At 40.6% G+C, this 27,223-nt stretch overlaps 1 protein-coding gene across 1 annotated transcript in view; it reads right to left on the bottom strand.

The window, feature by feature from the left end:
- The window catches only part of eif2b3 (eukaryotic translation initiation factor 2B, subunit 3 gamma), a 106,603-nt gene that overhangs the window by 40,694 nt on the left and 38,686 nt on the right, over nt 1–27,223 (bottom strand). The window contains exons 6-8 of the mRNA XM_080195372.1: nt 17,984–18,073; nt 8,693–8,820; nt 3,305–3,495 (exon numbers count right to left, since the gene is read on the bottom strand). Of these exons, the coding sequence (XP_080051498.1) occupies nt 3,305–3,495; nt 8,693–8,820; nt 17,984–18,073 (409 nt within the window). The remainder of the gene's footprint in view (nt 1–3,304; nt 3,496–8,692; nt 8,821–17,983; nt 18,074–27,223) is intronic.

Here is a 27,223-nt window from a genome sequence, read left to right as displayed (position 1 = left end):
TGTGTATCCTTCCTTTTCATGAATTGAATTGCTTTCCATAGAAGATCATTCCAAACCTCATTGCTGTCAGAACCTACATGGATTCACCATCATTCGAACAAAACTGCATGTGCTTGTTTATTTTTAACATAAAACCAGATAATTTTTTAACCCACTCAATTCATGTACCTAATGAAAATGAACCCAAATCATTTGTATTCAAACAAATCCATACTTGAAAGGCTGAGGGGAACAGGAATTACTTTTAAAGCAACTTTAAAAATAAACATCTTCAGCATTACTAATAAAAACCTTGGACATGTCAAAGCTTTTTGGCTTGCACTCATCAGGACACTTGGCAAGAATACCAATATCAAGGGAAAACAACAATTTAGAAGAGATATGGTTGACAAATAGACTTTGATTGGTAGAAGAGATGCCATGGGGAATGCACCAGTGCACCATTTAAGCAATGCTTGGTAGTTAACTGTCACTCACTGTCAACTGGTATATTCTCCACAGTAATGCGCCTATCAATGCCTGGCCATCTACAAGGCTCAAGTCAGGGCTGCAATGAAATACTCTACACTAACCTGGATGAGTACAACTTGAACAAGATGCTCAACATCATTGAAGATAAAGCAGTCCCCCCGATTGACACCCCATCCAGCACTTTAAACATTCACTTCCAGTACCACCAATGCACAGTGGCAGCAGCGCGTATCATCTACAAGATGCCCTTTGGCAACTCACCAAGGCACCTTCAACAGCACTTTCCAGACCCCACAACCTCTACCATGTAAGGTAGAGAACACTACCACCTATAAGTTTCCTTCACACACTATCCTGTCTTGGAACTATATTGCCATTACTTCGCTGTTGATGGGTCTAAGTCCTAGGACTGCCTTTCTAAAGAACACTATGCAACACATGGACTGTAGGGGTTCAAGAAGGCCATCACCATCACCTTCTCTAGGGTCGTTAAGGAGGGTCAATAAATGCCAGCAACATTTGCAGCCCATGAAAAAAAATTTAAAAATTCACTGCTAATTGTGGAAGAAGGTTTCCTTGCCAAGTTCAAGACATTTTGTGCAGTTGTAAAACTGAATGTTCTAATTTCTGACTAATAGTAAACTTAATTTGTTAGGAGAACTTAATACCAATGAGGCAGCCTTTAATGAATATGTAATATTGTTCGTTAGGAAGCTCAACCTGCATTTAATGTCTCAAGAACAGAATTCCAAAAGTTCATCCGATGTCCGGAAACTGATTTTTGGCCTCATACCTAATTACATTCACCTGCCAGTCAAGCTTCCTGCTGCTGGCAGGACTTGAAGATTCCACCCATGGTCTCTCTCTGTCTCAAGTGATTTGCAGTAAAGCAGTCTATAGTCTAATGACACTCTACGTCAAAAAAGTCTACTAACTCAGTCTTTCTGCTAGTAATAATGCTGAATCTCACGCTCATTATTTTTATGTTCTTATGTTCATTACTGATTCACAAAGCAACAGAGATAAAACTCACCAATTATCATCTAAAATCTTTGAAAATCTTCAAAAATCCCTTGTATCCCTCATTTGCTTATTTGATCTAGTGGAAACCAGCTTTTTAACCATAACTTTTCACTGTTGTGGTATTTTAATGAATTATCTCCATAATCTATCCACGTCTCTAATGTCCTTCCTATAATGGAGTGTTCAGAACTACATGCAATAGTCCAATATTTCTGTTGCCGACATTTTGCAGAAATTTAATATTATCTCCCTGTTTTACATTCTGTGCCCAAAGTTTCAGCTGACCCTTTTTAAAGCTTTTTCTACCTTAAAGTTCTATACAATTCCTAGGTCTCTGCTCTGTTAAAATTCATATGCCATTCAAAGCTTTACTTCTTTTCACCTTTAAAAAAAAATGGATTATTTGACATTTTAGTGCACTGAACTCCATTTGCTAGTCTGAAAATTCATATCCTCTTCCACTTCCTGTATGATTTCTGTTTATCAGGTCAAAAATTTGGTATCAGCAAACTTCAACTCCATTCCTCTGTGCCAATGTCCAAATTATTTATATAAAAATGGAAAAGAAATTTGAGCACAGATCACTCCTTATATTCTGCCAAACCAAAACCATCCATTTACCTTTCTGATTTGCTTTGTGTCGCCCTCGCCACCTCTACATTCACGTAGTTACATTCCTTTATAACATCATGCACCTCATATTATGTGACAACTTATCAAACAGATTTTCAAAATGCATATAGTCAGTGGGTATTCCTATTTGTTTCTGTGCTCAAATATTCAATATTTTCAATGTTTGAAATATTTACAACTTTTCAAAGGTTTAGTCCGATGTTTTCCCCCAAAAGCAGGTTGTAAAGAATTTGCATTAACTTGGACCTTCCATAACCTCAATACCTCCCAAAGTGCTTCACAAGCCAACAAAGTACTTGTGGAGTGTAGTCACTGTAGTAATTTAGGTAACTAAGGCACACAATCTGCACACAGTCACAAACAGCAATACACTAAATGACCATGCAACCTGTTTGAGTAATATCAATCGAATGACAAATATTGAACAGACAAACTCCCCTGCTCTTCTTTGAAACATTCCATTGGAATTTTTATACCCAAATAATAGAGCTGATTAAAACTTTCAATTTAACACTCCCTAAAAATGATGGAGCTGAGTACTTTCCAGTGAACAAAAACATAAAGATGCTCAAATCAAGCTTTAACTCATAACCTACTCACTTAGAAGTAAATTCTGCTCCCTCACATTGCTGAGTTTAGTTACTTCCATTCATAGAAATCATAGAAACCTTACAGTACAGAAAGAGGCCATTCGGCCCACCAACCACAATCCCATCCAGGTCCTACCCCCATATTTCTACATATTTACCCATTAATCCCCCTAACCTATGCATCTCAGGATACTAAGGGCAATTTTTAACATGGCCAATCAACCTAACCCACGCATCTTTGGACTGTGGGAGGAAACCGGAGCACACACAGACACAAGGAGAATGTGCAAACTCCACACAGTGAGCCGAGCTGGGAATCGAACCCAAGTCCCTGGAGCTGTGAAGGGGCAGTGCTAACCACTGTGTGACCGTGTTGCCCATTATCGCCAAATTGACATCCAAACTCATGGTTAAAATACGTTTTCAATATTTCACCTCCCTTCTTCCCAGAACATAGCAATAATCAGCAATAAATAAAAAAGATGTTAATCATAACAATTATTTAAATGATTAATTTTGATCCTCCTCATGGACTGACAGCTACATAAATAAAACTGGTGATTTCACTATTAAGATACACGTCTTACCTGTCGGTTAGCTTCGATATATGAAGCTAGAGTATTTACACGATAACATATCCCTTCCTTCATAATATGAACATAGCAACGAAGTTTGGTTCCATGATATGGATCATTCATATCTCCATGGTGGTCATTCCAAAATGATTTTTCTCTGGCTAAATTCAGAAGATCATCCTCTTTTGCATAACTGAATATATCTTTAACAAACACACAAACAAACCTGTAAGTACAAGTAATGCTGAGCAAAATGACTGCAAAGAAGTGAATTTGCCAGCAGAACAAAAGACCGTGCAGTTATGAAAATTCACAATACCAGTGGTAGCTTCAGGATGAATTATAGTTCTAAAACAGGTGTGTTTGAGCAGGACTGATAATTCTATACCAATTTTAGGTACATTATAATCAGGTTTGTGTACTGGATCTGCACCACTAGGAACTGGTTAATTAAGGACAGGGTTGAAGTATATATCTGACACAAACTCATCACTTCTATCCAAATCCAGGTTCTATAGATAAAACGAGATACTGGGAGGAGTTCTCTGGCTGAATACACTGGCAGGAATCTCTTGTCCCGCCGGCAGCACACCTCCTCCCACGGTTTTGCGGTGGCATGGGGCAACATCAGTGGGAAATGCCACTGAGAGCAGCGGACAAGAGAATCCTGCACTAGCAAACGGCACTCCACCTCCCACTCCTGAGAAACATGCAGCTGGGAGGCTGGAGAATTTCCCCCACTATGTTTTATCCTCTAATTATACTGGACTAAATGTTTACAAATTATCCAGATATCAAATGGAGTTTTAAACTCTAATGATAGCTTATTAATATTGCGGCAGACAACAAAATGCCCCTTCACTTTGACTATGTCTTATATTTATAAAAAGTGGTTCATTTTAAAACAATTTAAAATAACATTGTTCTTAATTGTAATAATGCCCAATTTCAGTTTTAGGGGTGTTGCATTACTCAATTCTCTCACAGCCATTCTTAGAGACTATATATGCAGAACAAAAAAGTCACCTCTCTTCCAAAAATGCCCAAAAAGACAGTTTAAAAAACATGAAGCAGCAAACAATCATAATTCTCAAATTGCTGTTTCTTTTAGAAAAATGTAGTGACAAATGCTCAGCTTCTTCGATGGGGAGGTTGATATGAGGAGCTCGATATGGGGAGTTCCCAACTCCATCTTGCCTCCAGATTAAATTAACAATCTGTTAATTGTTAATTAACAATAAGCCTATGGCATCCTGTAATTTTCCCAATTTTATGTGGGTAAGAGATTCAGGCAACAAGTGAATTACATGAAAGACCACTGTTGCAGTGTGGTCAGTTAGGTTAAGTCTATTGCAGATTTCAAGCTCTCCAGATGCAGAGTATTTGACGTGGCGGAGTAGGCAGAGTCCTGCTCTCATTTAATTGTTTTTGAATTACAGGATTTTTAACTGATGAAGGAACAGTGATATTAAGGATTTTACCATTTACTGCACCGTACTTTTTTTTATTCATTCATGGGTCATGGGTGTCACTGGCTGGCCAGCACTTATTGCCCATCCCTTGTTGTCCTTGCTCAGAGGGCAGTTCAGAGTCAACCACATTGCTGTGGCTCTGGAGTCACATGTAGGCCAGACCAGGTGAGGACGGCAGATCTCCTTCCCTAAAGGACATTAGTGAACCAGATGGGCTTTTCTGACAATCAACAATGGTTTCATGGTAATCAGTAGATTCTTAATTCCAGATTTTTTTATTGAATTCAAATTCCACCATCTGCGAGGGCAGGATTTGAACCTGCAACCCCAGAACATTGGCTGACTTTCTGGATTAATAGTCTAGCAACAATACCACCAGGTCTCCCCTTTCACTTGAGGTTCAAGGTACACACAAAGATTTCAGTTTTTAAAATAGAGATGTAGTTGGCTCACTCTGTGCTATACAACACAGGTGAACAAGTAGTCCACAAGAAAATTGCAAGGGGAAAATTATAAGGGGAAACATTGCCTGCGTTATGTCACCCATGACTGAATAATTGACATCATGAATTTACCATGCCAATCAATGTAACACAGGGATTTAATGCTCCTCAGCTCTGCTCTTTGGAGTTTCTACTGCTAACTTAACTAAAATAACGATCTAGGATCTGGAGGAATGACTCAATGTAACAACAACTGGTAAAAGACCCTGTGAGAATTGTCAGATATGGTGCATGATAAATACTTTCTACCTGGTACTACAGCAAGGTTCCTCTGCTTGAAGCTGTTAAATTACTGCACAAATACTCTAAGCAGGTTTGAATAGTAGATTCTAACTTAACTTGACCATTTAAAAGGAAGGTTTTACATGATATTCACTATGGTAAGCTAAATAGTTCAAGGTACAATTTTGTATTAATATTGGCCAAAGGAGCCATTTTTATTTTCTTCACTTTATAGTCATTCACATATATTAATTAATTCACATACGATAGCATTCAGTCAGCAACAGATGATTGAATAAGTAGCGAGACCCAATGCTTAATTGAAGGAGAAGTAATTCACTAAGTAGTTATTAAAAGGCTGGATAATATGTTAATATTTAAAGTGTATGTATTAATTTGCGGTGCTATCTGCAGTAACACACAATGTCACTGACTGTGACTACCTGAAGCAGTAGCAAGAAAATGAATGGAGACTTGTTCAAACTCAGATAATGTCCCAGAGCTCTTTTAAGAACATAAGAAATAGGAGCAGGAGTAGGCCATCTAGCCCTTCGAGCCTGCCCCGCCATTCAATAAGATCATGGCTGATCTGTCGTGGCTCAGTTCCACTTTCCCGCCTTCTCCCCATAACCCTTAATCCCCTCTCTCATCAAAAACCCATCAACCCGCGTCTTAAAAATATTTAGCGAGGCAGCCTCCACCACTGTGCATAAATGGTCAAATCCAATAAAATTAACTCAGTAACAAGAATTGCCAATTGAATAAGTAGTGCAATTGAGATACAGTAATGTTAATTCAAGGGTTAAAAGAGGATTTCAAGATCATCTTGTTGTCTGCAAATATAGTCACTGAGGAACTGGGTGCTCCCAAAGCAGGATTTGAGAAAAAGCACAGCTAGCAAGGGAATCTGTGGCACACTTACACTTCTAGCTGGGGTGATTACCCAAATTAAAAGGTATAAGAGTGAATTGGTAAGTATACCTTTTCCCTTTTTAATAAATTTTGATCTTGTATCCTGTTTCAGACTTGCTTTTGCCTAATGGTTGAGTCTCTTTCAAATTTAAAACAAGTTAAAGGGTTGAGTTGGAGCTGAGTAATTAAGCGCATGTAACTATGTTAAACTGGATCTAAATTTAAGTTAAATACCACTTTAAAACTGACAGTTCTTAGCAATTGCAAAGGGACAGGACTAAAAGGCTGGACACTTCATTGGTAAAATATCAAAAGTGGAAGTTTGATCCCTTAGAATTACCAGCTTGGGTTAGGAAAGGTTATATGAACAAATATGGACAGCACGATAATCATGAAGACTGTAGCCGGAATTTTACTGGCACACCCGCCCTGAACTGGAGCAGGTGAGGCTCGCAGAATGAATTTCTCCGTTGGCTTCGGGTGGGATTTTACGAGCCTCGCCTGAATGAGGTTGTGAAATCCCGGCCAATGTCCTCACAATATCTGAGGAAGCTTGACGACATCTCTGGTGAAGAGTTCAAGCATTACAGCCTGAACTTCTGTGAAGGAAGGCTAAGTTTGCTTTCATGATGCTGTCAATTTTATTGATTATAAGGTGAACAACAGAGTGGAAAACACGTGAAAAGTGGAGACTTTCTGGCATACAGTGCATGATACTATGCAGTGAGATGGTGAAACCACACAGGAGATGGAACAAAACACCTCGAGAGTTAAAAAAGCTGTTAGATAAAGAAAAGGAGTTCCATTGGAAAGAAACAAGTCAATCTGCACCTCCAGATTCAAGATCTTAGGTGGGATATTAATCATACAACATAGATGTTGCATCAGCAAAGTGACATGAGTGTGACACCCAGCCTGGCCAGCACTGAGGCAAAAAATGTACAGACAAAAACTTATGGAACATAAACAAGAAAATGATCCGTTAAGATCCAAGGTGCAAAATGGAAGAGGCACTTTGAGAGAGCATTTCAATAAGCATAAGATCATCCAGAGTCAAAACATTGGCTCTATTCTCTGCAATATTTTGCTTTTATCTTAGAGTTCGAAGGAAAGTTAAAAAGGAATTTGTTTCTGCAGTAATGAGGGGAAGAGTTACCAGAGATCTTTGTCCATTCTCAGAACCAGAGCCCTGAATGCAAGAAATGAGTCTTACATTGGGAAAGGTCAGAATCATCCTCAATGATAGACGTGGCTGGAAAGAGGGATTCCCCTCTCCCTATACCAACTTGTGTTCCCTCTCCAGCTAAAGTTTAACGTTTATTTATCAGTCACACGTAGGCTTACACTGACACTGCAATGAAGTTACTGTGAAAATCCCCGAGGTGCCACACTCTGGCACCTGTTCCGATACAACGAAGGAGAATTTAGCATGGTGAATACACCTTAACCAGCACACCTTTCGGACTGTGGGAGGAAACCGGAACACCTAGAGGAAACCCATGTAGACATAGGGAGAATGGATAGTCACCCAGCTGGGAAATCAAATCCAAGTCCCTGACGCTATGAGTCTACACTGCTGACCGCTCCAACGGGCCCCTATGCATCCTCTCCTTCCTCCTGAATCTAGAATGGTTTAAAGGGTTGATATAGAGCTGAGTAATTAGGTGCATGCAACTAACTTAAACCAAATCTAAATTTAAATTAAATCTCTCTTAAAAACAGATAATATGTACCATGCAAATGCTGTGTTGAGAATATACAGAGAGTAATATTGTATCAGTGTGAAATTGAGCACACACTGAATGCCACTGAAAAATATGCAAAGCTTTTAAATTAAAACAACTCACATTTGGATGATTAGTTTAAACTTGCAAATTTATCTTAAAATATTTCAGTTGCTTGAGATAAGGGGAAAATTAAGTGGGATCTCCTGATATTCCTTCAAGGAGATCAGTAGGTTTTCTCACAATGAAAAATTAGAAACACTTACACTTTCAAAGTTCCTAAAGAAATATGGGCTGGAGTTTTATAGCTGTTCACACCAGCGGGATTCTCTGGTTCCACTGCAGTGAACAGAGATTTGGCGGAGCACCAAATTCACTTTCACTGGCGTGAACAGCTGGAAAATTCCGGCCATGATCTTTAAAAGGAAAATACTCCGATGCATCAATATATCCTTGGAATTAAGCTAAAAAAAATCAAATCTATTTTTGATTTTGTGTAGATTGAGACTACAGTCCTAATATGGTTATAAAATTCATTAAGAACAAAACACAGCTCACTGGACTAACCTACAGATTTGGAGTTCCTCTTCTGATCTTCACTGGCATCAGCTTTAGAAAGTTGAGTAGAGTTAGGAGCAGCAAACTGCTTTCGGACCAGAAACGGAATCAGCTCACCGCGGATTGACATGAAAGATCTTTGAAGAAGAAACATCATTACTGATAAATAAGAGTGCACAGTAATGGACTGTTGCCATAGTATACTGAGATGGTATGCAAGGAGTCAAAGTGTAGTCTATTCACTGCAATATTCCCTCAAAGAATGCCTTATTGGAGGACTGTTGGTGCAAGAAGTAACCAAGGCAGGTTGATGAGTAGGTGACCCCTAGCACCGCCCACTGGGCACCCTGGCACTGCCCAATGAGCACTGGGCCGAGCCAATGGGGTGGGGCCTGACCGACAGAGGTGCGGGGGTGGACTCTGCATTGGAAGGCTAGCGTTGGTCAGTCGGGCCAGCGATCAGAGATTGGAGCTGGTGATCAGGGAGTCTGAGGCGATGGGAGATTGGCAGATTTCCCAGTGTACTGTGAATACTGTGTAATGGCACTTCAACCAGTCTGCCGTCGGCTTTTCGGCATATGCTCCGCTCACTCCTCCTGCTAGAAGGGATCACATTACGACTTCGGTATTGCGCTGAGTGTTGTAAATTACCACCCCTTACCTCACTAGGTAAATGGGTGAGAAGCCGCCCATTTTCTCGCCCATTCGTCAATTAGAATTTTTCTGAGAAAATCTGCCCATAGTGTTACCATGTGCAGGTGTAGAATTCAATAATTTTGACAGGGAGCACAAACTGCATATTTAAAAGGATACTGTTTATACTGGGTGAAATTGGTCTTGGTCCATACCTTAAGCCTTTTTGTGTGAACTATGCCGCTGTTTAACCCAATTATCAATTGGGTTAATTGATAACCCAAGAATCAGTATTGATCTAATGCATATGTGAAAGTTGAAGTTGTTTACAATTTATTGCTGCAGCATAATTTCAATTGGATTTAGATTATACTTCTACAGGGACTATTTAGCTGAAAGTTAATATACAGAAGAACTCAGTGTTTAACATACACTGGTCAGCATGGAATGTAGATCAGTTTGATTGAGATATATTTCACACTAAGAAGTGAGCTTCACAAGTACACATCCCCCTCCACTGCACCAGTGTCACATTTTCCAAGCTAGGTATTCTTAAAGTCTGAGGGAAATGGTTAATTTAGATACAGATTCATGCTGTCACTCTACTCATTTTCTTTTGGCTGCCCTGCTTCTACTCCACTCCGCTTCTCTCCAAAATAATCTTTTTTGATTGCCTCTTGCCAAAAGGTTTATGTTGTCTAACTTGCTTCTTTTTGTAAAGAAAGGAAATAGGAAGGCTGGCTGACCTTTCTTCATGTTAAGCCTACATATAGCAACGTTTTATAAATTCATACCACCCATGTGAAAAACAAACCTGTCAGTAAACCTCAACTCACCGAACAGCACCATCAACGATTTTAATGATTAATTGATTACACGTGTGTAACCCATTTATTGTATTGTTGTTGCCGGCAAAAGTTATACAAAATTAAGTAGCTTGTAATATAGATACATTTGAGAAGGCACTGACCCCTTTGTTGGGGTACCATTCCATGCATTGTTATCTGACTCTTCTCCCAAACAGACACCATTTATGTGAGTCAAGCGAATACCAGCATCTAGCTCACTGAAAGACATTGTATACTATCTCAATCTTTTTGTAACCCATATCTGTATACATTTAATGCAAACTGCTAGAATTGCAAAATGGAAGATACAGCACAGAAAACATGCATTTGGCCCATCTAGTGCATGCTGATATTTATACTCAGGCAAGTCTCCGCCCCTGCTATCAAAACCTTCTCAGCCTTTCAAAATATTTTTCTATTCCTTTTTCTCATGTATTTAGATATTTTCAAAAGAAAAGTTGACAAGCAACCTGCCATAACCACTCCCTGTGATGGTGAGATCCATGTTTTAAGCACTCTTGTGGAAAGAAATTTCTCCTTTTTACCTTCTTGGATTTATCAGTAAATAGCTTGTATTTATTACTCCCATCTGTGCACATCTTTTTTGCATTTTCTTCAAAGTTTCTACACTCTTTTTGTACTAAGGTGACCAAAACTGTGTTTAACACTTAAGTGCAGACTGACCAAGATCATGTAGTTTAACAGAATGTTGCTACTTGAAATTTTATATCTCTAAAAATAAAACATTATTAGCATTTTGAATTACTTTATTAATCTGAGATGCAGCCTTTAGTGATTTGTTCACTTGATCCCCAAGAACCCGTTGAACTTCTACTCCATTCAGTTTCTTATTTTCCAACATGCGGGTGATGTTTCCATTTTTCAACCAAAATGTATCTCCCCGCATTTAAAGTGCATTTGCCACTTGATTGTCCAGTTTGCAAGTTTTCTCAGGTCCTATACATACAAGTTGCAATCTTGGTCAGTGTTTGCTATACACCTTTTTAGCCAATCTGCTTACCATTCAGCTATTTGTCCCAACTCCACATGCCCTAACTTTTGTCATGACGTTACGCTGTCTTAGTTTATTGAAGGCTTTTTTGAAAATTCAAGCACAGCATCTCCATTGACCTTGCCTGCTTTTTCTGTTCCCTTTTCAATGGATTCGAGCAGGTTAGTTTAACATGACTTAGTCTTGTAGAATTCACATGGTGTATTTTCCAAATTATATTTTCTGTCTGCACATGCTCTTGTATTGCTTATTTTAATGTAGATTAAGTTGACTAGTGTGTGGTTCTTAGGAATTGCTCCATCTCCCTTAGCAACAGCATTAGCTATGTGCCAACTCTCTGGCACTATCCTCACTTCTATGGACTCAATCCTCTGTTGTCTCATCCCTAGTTTCCCTGTCTTTGAATAGTAACCAAAGTGAGAACCCTGGGTAATTTGCAGTATAGTAAATGAATATGCTAATTCAGTACAGATTAGAGACCAAATAAGTGGTCCCTAATATTAATGGTTCAGAGACTTTAAAAGCAATACCTTTAATTACTTGCAGCATTGGTTTTCAATATTTTAAACTCAACATTGGAAACTATCACAAACTCAGTAAAAGAGCAACTTGACATTTTTGTGGTAATTCCTTGGTTTCAAAAGGAAGACTGATAGCTTTATTGCATTTTCCATTTATATACCCAATCTAAAAGTGTGCTTTAGGTTATCCTACAAGTACAAATGCACAGTGACAATGCACACAATGTTATCAAATGTTCATACTTCCCAAACAACTTGTCTCTATCAGAGGCACATCATTGTGAATGAGGGTGAAAGATTTTCAAGCCCCCCTGAACATGTATCATGTAAATCTAACGCCTTTAATGCATGCTGGGTCTGTGTTTGTATATGAATGCCTTACAAGGAGGCCCTGTTAGATTGATTTTAAGGTGGGGTCCAGAGTAAACTATTAACTTTTCCTATGAATGTCGCATGGGTTTCCTGGCATGGTCCTTAAGCTCACGGCAGGTCTGGTAAAGTTTGGTGCTGGACCTGGTAGTCCAAGTACAGCTGTCTAAAAGATGCATTTCAACAAATAATAAAAACAAATTTCTAAAATGGGCTGACAGCTTAGAATACCTACCTGCCATCTGCATACTGTATGTATGTTCTTATTAAAGAGATATTTAATTCTGACTGCTCTTATTGTTACTAAAATCTTGGAATTTAAATAAATATTTGTATAGTTACGTTTATTTCCTTACAATTTTACATTAACAGCGAAAAAACTTGGAAAGGTACTTTACGGGATAGTTTCAAAGAGACAGGAACCCTTTTATAGGACTAAGCAAATCTGTTTAAGAAAATAGTATACAGTTTTTAAAAAAAATTAAATAAAGTTCAACAGTGTTCGCCTGTGCTCTCTCAGCAATGTGCTTTTTATAGCAATGATGGTAATATGATTCTGTTTTCATTATGTTTATTTGGGAATGGGTACAGAAATATATACATAGGCAGTCAAATCTCATTATTACAAACAGTTTCGAACTGGCAAAGTCTTGATTCTACAATCTTGAAATTATGTGATAGGTTACCACACTGAAGTGAGCAATATCTTCCCGAATGCCACTTAGACGAGTCACAGGAGAGTGGTGGGATCGATGGATATAGGGAGCAGGTGGAGGGGTTGAACTCATGCAAAGTGACTGATTTATTGACCCAAAAAGCCATTCTCCAGTTTTAAACTTAATGTTACTGGTAAATTTCCTGTTGCACTGCTCGCAATAAAGGATGTGCTGTATATTTTGAACAGGAGTATTAAGCCAAATAATAATTTAGCTGCTAATAGAACGTTGGGTGCAATTTGACATTTACCTTTAAGGATACAAGGTGAGATTGTGGCAAAAATACACACCCGAGATCAATTAGGTACTTTTACTGCTGTTGGGAATGCTTCTGTGAAAGCAAAATGGAAATTACTTCCTTTCTTTAATCCTTTTGTTCTGCAAGCATGGCATAAAATTTAGATTTGTCACAATTTCTGAGGGGTGTAGGTCAAATCTTTCATGTACATAGATTATTGCGCTAAGGGGTTGCCCAAATGAGGTCCATACTGGTTCACTGAATGTAACTGAGATTGTGAAAACTGTTATTACAAAAGGTCTGTAACAATAAACATTCTTTTGCATGCTTATGTTAAATTCATGAATTGAAATGTTTTTCTGTTCATACACACGAAAAAATGCATACATATGGCTTTCCCTGGAACAATAGGAGCCTCCTGACAATATTCCAGCAATAGTTTTGAAGACTTGCGCTCCAGAACTTTTTGCACCCCTAGCCAAGCTGTCCCAGTACAGCTACAACGCTGGCATCTATTCACTATGTGGAAAATCACGGTGGCAGCTCACGACCACCTTCAAGGGCAATTAAGGAAGAGCAATAATTGTTAGCCTAGCCAGCGAAACCCACATCCCATAACAGAATTAGTTGAAGAACTGGAACTAACTTACTGATTGATTAAAGCTTGCACCTGTAGATAACAGCAGTGAATTACACAAATGCAACTCTTTCATTCCATTTTTGAGATGATACATTAAACTGGAAGCCCCTCTGTCTTCCCGGGCAGCTGTAAATCATCCCAAGGCCCTATTTCAAAGAGCAGGGGAATTATCCTGTTTCCTGCCCAATAGTTATCCGTCACTCAACATTATATTGTAGTTCCTACATTATAACACTGCCTACATTTCTAAAAGTACATAATTGGCTGTAAACTGGCTTGTGACATTAACGTAGCTATGAAAAGTGCTACATAAATGCAAGTTTTTTTTCTTCTTTTGGTCAGCTATCTTAGGTCATTGTACCTCTGTCACCAATTTTCTATTCTAGCTAAATTGGACAACGGTTACATCTTTGATTTTTCATGTTTTGTACAAGTATTCTTTTGGATTCAGCACCACTAGTCATTGTCCTAAGTATCCCTTATATTTACTAATATCTGCACTTTTTCCTATCCAATAATTATTTAATGGCATTATACCATTATGTGTTAATATTATGTTAATTATTATTAAAGTTTACATGTGGTGGGTATTAACTGATTATCCTGAGCACATATTAAAATGCACTTTGTTGATTTTCATTGTAGAGTATAAAAAGGGACTTCCCTGTGTCCCGAAACCTCCCTTGGGAACCTCGGCCCCACAATTTGAACAGGCTCACAGAAATTCTCCTGGTGCCTTTATGCTTTGCGCAAGGAGATTTCCTATATGGGCTGCTGCTGAACAGCCTTCACATCCTTGTCAACCCTCCAGACAAGATATGCCATCATGTCCTGCTGTCTATTCCTGGTCCCCAGTGAACTCTGTGCCTCACATTTTTTTAATCAGGGATCTGGCATGGACTGTACTGCATACAGCAGACCTGGACAATAGAGGCTAAAATGACTCCCAGATCACCTGTATTTTCTATGGCCTTGAGGGAAAATGCAAACTCCACACAGGCAGCCATCTGAGGTTGGAATTGAACCTGGGTCCCTGGCACTATGTGGCAGCAGTGCTAACCACTGCACTGATTAGAGAGAGCATATGGGGAGACAGTTAAGAAATTAGAGAAAAAAATTGAGTTCAAAGCTAGGATAGGGTTGAACCTCAGAAAAGATTTGGTCCCACTGCCAGAGAAAGGGAAGAAAATGACAGAGGCAGCTGATTGTGTGGTCTTACTGTGAAAGTAATCGATGAACCTGATGAAATAGGCATGTAGAGATTGTTCAGTCTTGCAGGAAATGGTATAGAAGTTCAGAAGTTCCAGCAGAAACTGTGTAGATGGGGCCAGGAATGTAAACCAACTGAGCCCTTTTTCTGTGCTGTTGCTTGGTAGATGGAAGATAGCAGGCTGATTTTCGGCACAGCAAGACAGTGCAACAAGTTCTCCCAACTAACACATGACTGCCAAATCTCCACTCTGTCTTTGACAAATGGAGTAAATTCCTTTGTGTGGGTTCCCGACATTGTTAATATTCCAACCAATAAGAATTTGAAAGGAAAATTGTGGGTCCTTTGATGTAGCAGACGGCTTGGCTCCTGTAGCCAGGCCTGGCTTATGAATTTTTAAAGAAAATGTTAGGCATGTATGTGTCATGGGCTGGGCCAACATTTCCAAGCCATTTCAGAGGGCATTTAAGAGTCAACCACATGGATCTGGAGTCACGTGTAGGCCAGACCAGGTAAAGGTGGCAGATTTCCCTCTCTAAAGGACATTAGTGAACCAGATGGATTTTTATGGTAATTGACAATGTTTTTATGATCATGAGATGTTAATTCCAGATTTTTATTGAACTCTGCTGAGGTGGGATTCAAACTCAGGTCATCACCTGGATTTCTGGATTATTAGTCCAGTAACAGTAACCATAATGCCAATCCCTCCCCATGTAGGTGGCCTTTCTATAATTCTCATTGAATTTGGTGTCCGCAGTCCACAGGGGTGTTAGTGTCTTTTCAGAGATACCGAGATGTCACTTCTCTGACATGACCATAAAGTTCCCTTCCTTTGAAAGTCAAAGCCAGACCTGGATTCAGCCTTTTAAAGTTTCTGTCCAGTTTTTAAAATTTTAGAAGTTAGCCATGAGGATATTATATATGAGGTAATTTATCTGAAGCATTTCATATATCCAACAGATTTCATTCAACAATTCATACAATTATTTTAATTAGCAATCTTGATTCCACAGATATGAAACCAATGTCCAAATACAATTATTATATGATTTTATATATATTATAAAAGTATACAGGGTAAAGTCTTAGCCCCTGGCATTTATTTATTTAATACAGAAAAGTTAGTTCTCAACAGTGACTGAAAAATCTTTATTGATAGCTGAAGCTGCAAATCAAAGGCTAGCCCATCTCAACTGACTGATCATATGGGGTCTTTCATTTGTTTCTAAGCTACAGAAGCTTGCACAAGTAAACAGTATAGATGCCAGTGTGTCTCAGTTATGACTCCTACAAGTAATCAATTACACAATGTTTTTTAAAAAGTATAACTGCACCTTTGATGCCCACCCAACAGTCTGATAGGACACCAGTATAACAATATCTCTGTGGGTAAAACCTGCGTGTAGGTTATGCAATCAAGCCATGAAGTGCGGCTTGGATCCATAAACCTCTGAACTGGGAGCTGAGCCAAGTTTTTTAGCATCACAGGGTTATTATTGTGACAAGGTTACATAAGAACATAAGAAATAGGAGCAGGAGTAGGCCATCTAGCCCTTCGAGCCTGCCCCACCATTCAATAAGATCACGGCTGATCTGAAGTGGATCAGTTCCACTTTCCCGCTTTCTCCCCATAACTCTTAATTCCCGTCTGTCAAAAACCTATCTACCCGTGACTTAAATATATTTAGCGAGGTAGCCTCCACCACTTCAATGGACAGAGAATTCCAGAGATTCACCAGCCTTTGAGTGAAGAAGTTCCTCCTCAACTCTGTTCTAAACTGCACCCCCCTTATCTTGAGGCTGTGCCCTCTAGTCCTACTGTCCTTTCTGAGCGGGAAGAATCTCGCTACCTCTACCCTATCTATCCCTTTCATTATCTTATACGTCTCTATAAGATCCCCCCTCATCCTTCTAAACTCCAACGAGTACAAACCCAGTCTATTTAGTCTCTCTTCATAGTCCAACCCCCTCATCTCCGGTATCAGCCTAGTGAACCTCCTCTGCACTCCCTCCAAGGCCAAAATATCCTTGCGCAAGTGCAGCGACCAAAACTGCACACAGTACTCCAGCTGCGGCCTCACCAGTGCCCTGTACAGTTGCAGCAAGACCTCCCTGCTTTTATATTCTATCCCTCTCGCTATAAAGGCCAGCATCCCATTCGCCTTCTTGATCACCTGCTGCACCTGCAGACTGGGTTTTTGCGACTCATGCACAAGGACCCCCAGGTCCCTCTGCACCATAGCACACTGCAGCTTTTCACCCTTTAAATAGTAACCCCTCCTACTATTATTTCTGCCAAAGTGGATAACCTCACACTTGCTAACATTGTATTCCATCTGCCAGGTCCTCACCCACTCGCTTAGCCTATCTAGATCCCTCTGCAGACTTTCCACACCCTCCGCACAATTTGCTTTTCCACTCATCTTCGTGTCATCAGCAAATTTCGTCACCCTACACTCAGCCCCCTCCTCCAGGTCATCTATAAAAATGGTAAATAGCAGAGGCCCCAGCACCGATCCCTAGTCATCAACCGCCAATCAGAATAGCACCCATTGATACCAACTCTCTGCCTCCTATTAGACAACCAATCCTCTATCCACACTAACACCTTACCCCCAACTCCATGCCCCCTAACCTTCTGAAGCAACCTTTTGTGTGGCACCTTATGAAACGTCTTTTGAAAATCGAGAGACACCACATCCACCGGTTCCTCTCTGTCTACCGCACTAGTCACATCCTCATAGAAATCCAATAAATTCGTCATTATTATTATTATTACTGTAATGCCAGGGTTTACTTCAATGTCCTGGTACACAAGGTGAAAATTTAACTGGTCTGACAGGACAGCATGCAAATTCCCAGAGCTGCTGGAAATCTAACTTTTTGTAACCATGAACATTCCCTTACTATATTAAAATTCATATATAGGATTACATTTAAACTAAAATTCCAAGCTATATATTTCAAATCTATTTCCTGTCCCTGATCTTCACCAGTGACATATTTTAGCTTTTTGTTCTGAGTGTTTTTGAATGCTGTGGAAATTCATAGCTAATTTTCAGAGCACACCACAGAGCTATTTGTGCAGTAATGGTATTATAATCCCTTACTTGTTTTCCACCAGGAAGTCCAGAACCCATTTTTTCATGCAGTACAGATGGGCATCCACGAGTGCAGTTTTTATGTGCATTCTAGGGTATCTGAAAAAAAAAATCAGCAATTACTAGAACAAAGAAAATTACAGCACAGGAACAGGCCTTTCGCCCCTCTATGTCTGCACCGACCATGCCACCCAACTTAACTAAAACCCCTTACCCTTCCGGGGACCATATCTCTCCATGCCCATTCTATTCATGTATTTGTCAAGATGCTGCTTCAAAGTCAGTACCATATTTGCTTTCTCTACCTCTCCCGGCAACAAGGCACCCACTACTCTCTGTGTAAAAAAACTTGTCTCGTACATCTTTAAACCTTGCCTCTCGTACCTTAAACCTGTGCCCCCTAGTAATTGACTCTTCCACTCTGGGAAAAAGCTTCTGACTATCCACGCCTCTCATAATCTTGTAGACTTCTATCAGGTCGCCCCTCAACCTCCGTTGTTCCAGTGAGAACAAACAAAGTTTCTCCAACCTCTCTTCATAACTAATGCCCTCCATGCCAGGCAACATTCTGGTAAATCTTTTCTGTACGCTCTCCAAAGCCTCCACATCCTTCTGGTAGTGTGGCAACCAGAATTGAACACAATATTCCAAGTGCGACGTAGCTAAGGTTCTATAAAGCTGCAACATGACTTGCCAACTTTTAAACTCAATGCCCCAGCCGACGAAGGCAAGCATGCTGTATGCCTTCTTGACTACCTTCTCCACCTGCATTGCCACTTTCAGTGTCCTGTGTACCTATACACCCAGATCCCTTTGGCTATCAATACTCTTAAGGGTTCTGCCATTTCCTGTATATTTCCTATCTGTATTAGACCTTCCAAAATGCATTACCTCACATTTGTCAGATTAAACTCCATCTGGCATCTCTCTGCCCAAGTCTCCAACTGATCTATATCCTACTGTATCCTCTGATGCTCCTCATTGCTATCTGCAAATCCACCAACCTTTGTGTTGTCCGCAAACTTACTAATCAAACCAGCTACATTTTCCTCCAAAGCATTTATATATATTACAAACAGCAAAGGTCCCAGCACTGATCCCTGAGAAATGCCACTTGTCACAGCTCTCCATTCAGAAACACACTCTTCCATTGCTACCCTCGCTGTGAACGAACCATCGCTGGTATCTTATTGCAAGCTGGTTCCACAAATTAAGAATCCATTATAGAAATCAAAGCTCATTCCATCAAAAACTCATTTTAACTGAAATGCTGTGGAACATGGTGGCTGAACATCAGATATGCATTTTTTGATTTGCCAAGTTGATTGCTGTAAATTGGAAAAAAGCTTCTTTAATATGGTTAATATTTGGTAGCAAATATATATTTGTTGTAAATCACCATAATACTGCAGTATTCCAAAAAACAGGTTATTACTTTTTTAATAATGACATTGTAGCAATGCTTTAAGGTATGTGACAGCAGACGTAATTGATAGCAGCAGTCATTAAAAGGTACTTTTGAAGGCTTTTCAATATAGATGGACCACTGTCTACATGAACAAAACACTACAAATGCAGGAAATCTAGGTATATATAAATGAAATGTCTGTTTATTAGCTGACAAACTCCTCTGACGTTCATAGGTCAACCTCAACTAAACTGGATGGGATAATATCTTGGATGAAGGGGCATGTCGCAGGGGAACTGACATTTCACCATCCCTATCGGGTGGACTATGACTTACTAGCAGGGGGATCCCCTGGGCTGCTTGGTGGCACAGTGGTTAGCATTGCTGCCTCACAGCACCAGGCACCCAGGTTCAATTCCCAGCTTGGGTCACTTTGCGGAGTTTGCACATTCTCCCCGTGTCTATGTGGGTTTCCTCCCACGTCTGAAAGATGTGCTAGTTAGAAGTGCAGGTCAAGCTAAATTCTTCCTCAGTTAACCAAACAGGTGTCAGAGTGTGGCAACTGGGGGACTTTCGCAAGGGGACTAGGGGACTTTGCAGTGTTAATGTAAGGCTACTTGTGACACTAATAAAGAAACATTAAACTATGGCCCTGCCTACACTATGTCCCTGCTGGCACTGTAACTCAAACCTACCGTAACCATATATACCACGATACATGTGACAAATGTATTTCTTAAATTCCTAATGAGACAATGGGTGGTCTAAAAGTTGATCAGGATGTAATGGAAAGGTTGGTTATAGTTAAAAGTTGCAAAGTCACCAGGTTCGGATGTGAAGCAACGGAGGATAGGGAGTGAGGTAAAGCTGGAATTCATAGATGTAATGGCCATAAAGCTCCAATCCTCTTTAGATATGCAGTAGGGTGACACAACTGGGCAGCACAATGACACAGCAGTTAGCACTGCTGACTCACAGTGCCAGGGTCCCGGGTTTGAATCCCTGTTTGAGTCACTGTCTATGTGGAGTTTGTATATTCTCCCCGTGACAGCATGGGTTTCCTCCAGTTTCCTCCCACAGTCCAAAGGTATGCGGGTTAGGTGGACTGGCCATGCTAAATTGCCCTTTAGTGTCAGGGGGGCTAGCTAGGGTAAATGACTGGGGTTATGGGAATAGGGCCTAGGTGGGATTGTGGTCAGTGCATACTCGATGGACTGAATGGCCTCCTTCTGCACTGCAGGATTCTATGATTCTATGATACAGAGGCAGTAGTAGCCAAAGACCGGAGAATTGCGAATATTACACCTTTGTTCAAGCCAATAATGGTAAACCCAGTAAATGCAGGTCAGTCAGTTTAACCTCAGTGGTGAGAAAGCTTTCAGAAATAACACTGCAAGATCCGAAGGGGGGTGGGAGAGAGCAGGTGGGGGAAGATAGCAGAGGAACCCAGGGCCCCACATCTAAGGATGGATGTGCTGCCCATGGTCCAGAGAAGGTTCACAAGAATGATCCCTGGAATGAAGAGCTTGTTGTATGAGCAACGGTTGAGGACTCTGGGTCTGTACTCGTTGGAGGTTAGAAGGAGGGGAGGAATCTTATTGAAACTTACAGCATACTGTCAGGCCTGGATAGGGTGGACGTGGACAGGATATTTCCACTAGTAGGAAAAACTAGAACTAGGAGGCACAACCTCAGGCTAAAAGGGACGATCCTTTAAAAGAGAGATGGAAGAATTTCTTCAGTCAGAGAGTGGTGAATCTGTGGGAGTCTTTGCCACAAAAGGCTGTGGAGGCCACATCATTGAGTGTCTTTAAGACAGATAGGTTCTTGATTAATAAGGGGATCAGGCATTACGGGGAAAAGGCAGGAGAATGGGGGTGAGAAAAGTATCAGCCATGATCGAATAGTGCAGCAGACTCGATGGGCTGAGTGGCCTAATTCTGCTCCTATGTCTTATGGAATATATGTGCATAGATTTTTGAAGGTGGCATGGCAGGGTTAGTCAGTAGTTATTAAGGTATAAGGCCTCAAGTAGAATATGGCATTCAATTCTGAGCATCACATTTTAGGAAGGATGTGAATGAGAGAGTGCAGAAAGATTTATAAAAATAGTTCCAGGAATGAGGAACGTATATATCTGTGAATAAATTGGAAAAACTGGGGTGGTTCTCCTTAGAGAAGGTAGAGAGTGTGTTCAAAATCATGAGCAATTTAGTCGAACCAGACAGGGAGAAAAAAAGGAAAGGACCAAGTACCAAAGCACACAGAAGGTGAACGGAAAAGAACCAAAGATGACATGAGGAAAACATTTTTTTTAAATGCAGCCTGTGGTCACAATCTGGAATGCACTGCCTGAGAGTGTGATGAAGGCAGATTCAAGTGTGGCTTTTTAAAGGGAGCTGGATAATTATCTAAAGAAAAAAAATTATAGACTATGGGGACAGGAAGGGGGAAAGAGTGACTAGCTGGTAGTTCTTGCAGGTAACTGGCATGACAGGACAGGCCAAATTACCATCTTCTGTGCTGTAACCATTTTATGCTTCAGATTTGGTTAACCTATGGTCTCCTTGAGTCTTCTATAGTCCAAATGTATTGTCAGATCCGCTCTCAATTGAAATACCAATATACACAGAATAGTGGACATGCCTGATATTGCATCATAGAACATAGAACACTACAGCACAAAGAGGCGCTTTGGCCTGTTTGCGCCGATCACATCTACACCTACCAAGCCATAGAACTATCTGTAACTCCCAATCCCATTAGATCCCATAGACTCATCCAGAAGTCTTTTAAAAGACCCAGCGAGTTCGCCTCTACCACCACCGACGGCAGCCGATTCCACTCACTCACCACTTCTGAGTGAAAAACTTACCCCTAACATCTCCTCTGTACTTGCTTCCCAGCACCTTAAACTTGTGTCCTCTCATAGCGACCATTTCAGCCCTGGGAAATAGCCTCTGAGAATCCACCCTATCTATTCCTCTCAACATTTTATAAACCTCTATGAGGTCACCTCTCAACCTTCGTCTCTCCAGGGAGGAGACCTAGCTCCCTCAACCTATCTTCCTAAGGCATGCCTCCCAATCCAGGCAACATCCTTGTAAATCTCCTCTGCACCCGCTCAATAGCTTCCACATCCTTCCTGTAGTGAGGCGACCAGAACTGCGCACAGTGCTCCAAGTGGGGTCTGACAAGAGTCATAAAGTTGCAGCATTACCTCCCGACTCCTAAACTCAATCCCTCGATTAATGAAGGCCAGTACACCATACGCCTTCTTGACCACATCCTCCACCTGCGAGGTCGATTTAAGAGTCCTATGGACCAGGATCCCGAGATCCTTCTGCTCCAACACAGCTAAGACTCCTACCCTTGATATTGTACTCCTGCATCCCACTGGTCCGGCCGAAACAGACCACTACACATTTATCCATGTTGAAGTCCACCTGCCACTTCTCCGCCCAGTCTTGCATCCTATCTATGTCACGCTGCAACTTCTGACATCCCTCCAGACTATCCATAACATCGCCAACCTTTGTATCGTCAGCGAACTTACTAACCCATCCCTCCACTTCCTCATTCAGGTCATTTATGAAAATGACAAACAGCAAGGGTCCTAGAACAGATCCCTGGGGCATTCCACTGGTGACTGACCTCCATGCAGAAAAAGACCCATCCACAACCACTCTCTGCCTTCTGCAGGCAAGCCAGTTCTGGATCCACAAGGCCAAAGCCCCTTGGATACCATGCCTTCTCACCTTCTCAAGAAGTCTTGCATGGGGGACCTTATCAAACGCCTTGCTGAAGTCCATGTAAACCACGTCCACCACTTTTCCTTCATCAATGTGTTCAGTCACATTTTCAAAGAACTCAACTAGGCTCGTAAGGCACGTCCTGCCCTTGGCAAAGCCGTGCTGACTATTTCTGATCATTCTAAATGCTCATAAACCTTGTCCCTCAGAATCCTCTCCATCAACTTACCAACCACTGAGGTCAGACTCACTGGTCGGTAATTTCCTGGGCTATCCCTGTTCCTTTTCTTGAAAATAGGTACCACATCCGCAATCCTCCAAAACCTCTCCTGTCTCCATTGACGTTGCAAAGATCATCGCCAGGGGCTCTGCAATCACTTCCCTCACCTCCCACAGTAACCTGGGGTACATCCCATCCGGTCCCAGCTACTTATCTATCTTGATAGAATTTAAAAGTTCCAACACATCCTCTTTCTTAACATACACATACTCAATCTTTTCAGTCTGCCGTAAACCTGTAGTACAACCTCCCAGATCACTTTCCACCGTGAATACCGAGGCAAAGTACTCATTAAGCACCTCTGCCATTTCTTCTGGTTCCACAGACTTTTCCCCCTTCACCTTTTATAGGTCCTATCCCTTCTCTTCTCATCCTTTTACTCTTCACATATTTGTAGAACGCCTCGGGATTCTCCTTAATCTTACCCGCCAAGGCCTTGGCATGTCCCCTTCTGGCTCTCCTAATTTCCTTTTTAAGCTCCTTTCTACAAGCCTTATACTCCTCTAGATCCTTAACATCTCTTAGCTCTCTGAACCTTTTATACGCCTTTCTTTCCAATGCTATCGTGAAGGAGATAGAATTATGATCTCCATCCCCGAGATGCTCTCTCACCGAGAGATCCAACACTTGTCCTGGTTCATTAGCCAGCACCAGGTCAAGTACAGCCTCTCCTCTCGTAGGCTTATTCACGTGCTGTGTCAGGAAACCCTCCTGGACAAACCTTACAAACTCCTCCCCATCCAAACCCCTTACCTTAGGGATATTCCAGTCGATGTTTGGGAAATTGAAGTCTCCCATCACGACAACTCTGTTATTAATACATCTTTCTAGGATTTGTTTCCCTATCTGCACCTCAACTTCCCTGTCACTAGTGGGTGGCCTATAGAAAACACCCAGCAAAGTTATCGACCCTTTGCTGTTCCTAACTTCCACCCACAGAGACTGCATAGACAGTCCTTCCACAGCTTCCACCTTCTCTGCAGCCATGACACTGTCCCTGATCAACAGTGCCACTCCGCCACCTCTTTTGCCCTCCTCCCTGTCCTTCCTGAAGCATCTGAATCCCGGCACCTGAAGTACCCAGTCCTGTCCCTGAGACATCCAAGTCTCTGTAATGGCCACCACATCACATTCCCAAGCAGCAATTCATGCCCTAAGCTCATCTACTTTATTCACTACACTTTCCATCATGTTTAAGGAATTTAGAAAAAGTAAAAACAAAAGTGTATCACAGATGAATTAGAGCTTAAGTAATGTCATGATGCACTACTAGAACTCTCAATAAGGCAGATGCTATCATTTGTTCAGTTTGAAACCAGCAAATCAAAGGACTTCCAATGAACAATAGCTTATATGGAAAAATCTATAAACTGCTTCTATCTGTCTGTACCACAATTAATTCTTGCCAAGGTGATCTCTTGTTCTAGATTACATCAAAGAACCAGGATGAATTAATTACAACAACCCACAGGTAATATTAATACTGCAGAATTAATGGAGGTCAAAGATCAAACCAAATACAGTAAAATTACAAAGAAAAGCAGTGACAGATAAAAGCAAAAAAACAGACCCGCTTCACTGTTAGTTTTGTAGTCCTCTCTCTGTAACTACAATTACAATACAGTGCTTTCTCTATAACAACGATTAAAGTAATTATTATTTTTGGTCTAATGAAGCTTTCCACCTTATATCTTGCTTTCAGATACTACCAGAGATGGTGTGTATTTCCAATTCCTGGCGATGTAATTATTTATTACCGATTTGCGCAGTGTGCTATAATTCAGGGCATTGGAACATATTCTTCTTTGAATCAGGGATATTTTAGTCTCTACATTAAATTTGGTATGCAAAATAATTTTAAAGAAAAAAATTTAATAAAAAGATCAAGGTGATGTGATGGTTTGCGGTGCAATGCATCAGAGACAATGGCTGACTGTGCACGCTAGTTCATAGTTCCCATATGGTGAGTTCCTTGATCTCTACCAGGCTGTCTGGGGCAGGGGTAATAAGCAGAAGTAATCCATTACCACGCACGAAAAGCAACACAAAACGGTTAACAGGCAGTGTTGCTTTAGATCTGGGAATAGATTTTTGCTTGCATTCTCACTGAGGAATGCTATGTGTTACAGATGGAACATGAAGGTGATGTTTGTGTAAAATAACACAAACACTGATAAAAATAAACCTCAAATTGATCAACAGCTATGACATTTTAGTGCAATAATATGAATCCGCACTGCCCAAAAAAAACTGGTAAAGAACAAAGGTAAACAGATATTTGTGCTAAGAAGTTTGACACTATTATTTTTAGTTAAAAGGGTTGAAGCACAAGAATGTCATAAGGAAAAAAGAATTGCTAGCTGGAAGGGGAAACTCTGTATTTCTTTAAGGATGACCTCATTTCATACATACTCTGATGACTAACATGTGTACAATCAGGCATGTGGTATTCATGTTTCTCAAAACACTGATAACCTCTCCAGCAAAACCACCTATTCTATGATCTAGGCTTACCATGTAGCCATAATAAATTTTTCATTTGTATTCTTTTAAAAAATCATTAATGGAAAAACATCAAAAACAAGCTGTATTACATACTGTCAAAAAGATGTGTGTATGTTTTTACCTGTTTATTAGTAATAAAATGGGAATATATTTTGCAAACAATATGGGCAGAACCTTATGAAAATTTGGCTGAGTGACAGTTCTGGTTAGAAAACTGAAGTGGATTTCTTCAGCACTACTGGCCTGTTTTCTGTCCAGATCTTGTCACTTTAACTGACAAAAAAGAGTGGGTGTGGTTTGCATCATCACTCTGGTGAGGTGGGGCCTCTTAGAACCAGGAACCGGCTCCACTGACATAAGGGCGTCCCGGTCACTTGGAAAGAAAGTCATCTCCCCCATGTTCCAACACGAAGGTATCTGTGGTCTCCTCTCCCACTCACCCCATTATGGGGGTGAATGTGAATATGTTGCCAGCATGGGAGCCAAAAATCGGAAATCGTGATCTTGCCAGTGAGATTTGCGATTTCCAGGTTTGGGCAGATGTTGAGTCCCTGCCAACAATCTCGTGGACAGAGAGTGCAGGCTCAAGATCCTGTGTATGCTGGCAACATGACTGAACGAACCCCTTGATGTGAACAATTGTCAATTCATAGAACAGCCCATCAGGCAATCAAGTTCTGGAGTTATCACACTATCAAACTGTAATTGCATACATAATTGAAAAGGGCAGCAGGCCAGAATTTACTGTCGTTAGGGAACAAAGAGTATTTGCCGTTAGTTAAAATTTGCTCTTGCTGTTTCAATTTATAAGCTTTTGCATGTTAGGATTTTATAAATGGGAAATGGGAATGGCAAACACTACAGCACCTTGGACCTGCATGGACATTTGTACACCTCCTCAATCATGAGGTTAATGAAAGGATCTGATGAATGTCAAACCAGATACAAAAAGCAAAACAAAAAGGGGGAAAAATTGGATTAAGTGAAAGACAAAATGAAGAGGTTTAAAAATAGGGATTTAAAAAACGATTTTTAAAATTGCCAATAAAAATTAAAACTGAAGGAATGAGAGCCTACAGTTGTAATTCTGGTAATTTTCAGTACCAGAGATGCTAGATAGTAATTCAGACTTATGGTGCCATTACAAATGGTACTTAGACTGAAATAGCTAAAGCCCTGGCTTTAAACTATGGCAAGTTTAGTTTGTATCTGCTGTGCAAGTGTTGGAACTTCACATCATTTAATGGATTTGAATTACAAGTAACACAGAAAAAAGCCGTTTTTCGGAAGCTAATCGCAGAACG

The sequence above is a fragment of the Carcharhinus amblyrhynchos genome, chromosome 9, assembly GCF_965287045.1.
Source record: "Carcharhinus amblyrhynchos chromosome 9, sCarAmb.v2.hapA, whole genome shotgun sequence".
Classification (NCBI taxonomy): domain Eukaryota; kingdom Metazoa; phylum Chordata; class Chondrichthyes; order Carcharhiniformes; family Carcharhinidae; genus Carcharhinus; species Carcharhinus amblyrhynchos.
Note: the sequence above shows the minus strand (reverse complement) of the source record. Positions and strands in the feature narration are given on the sequence as shown.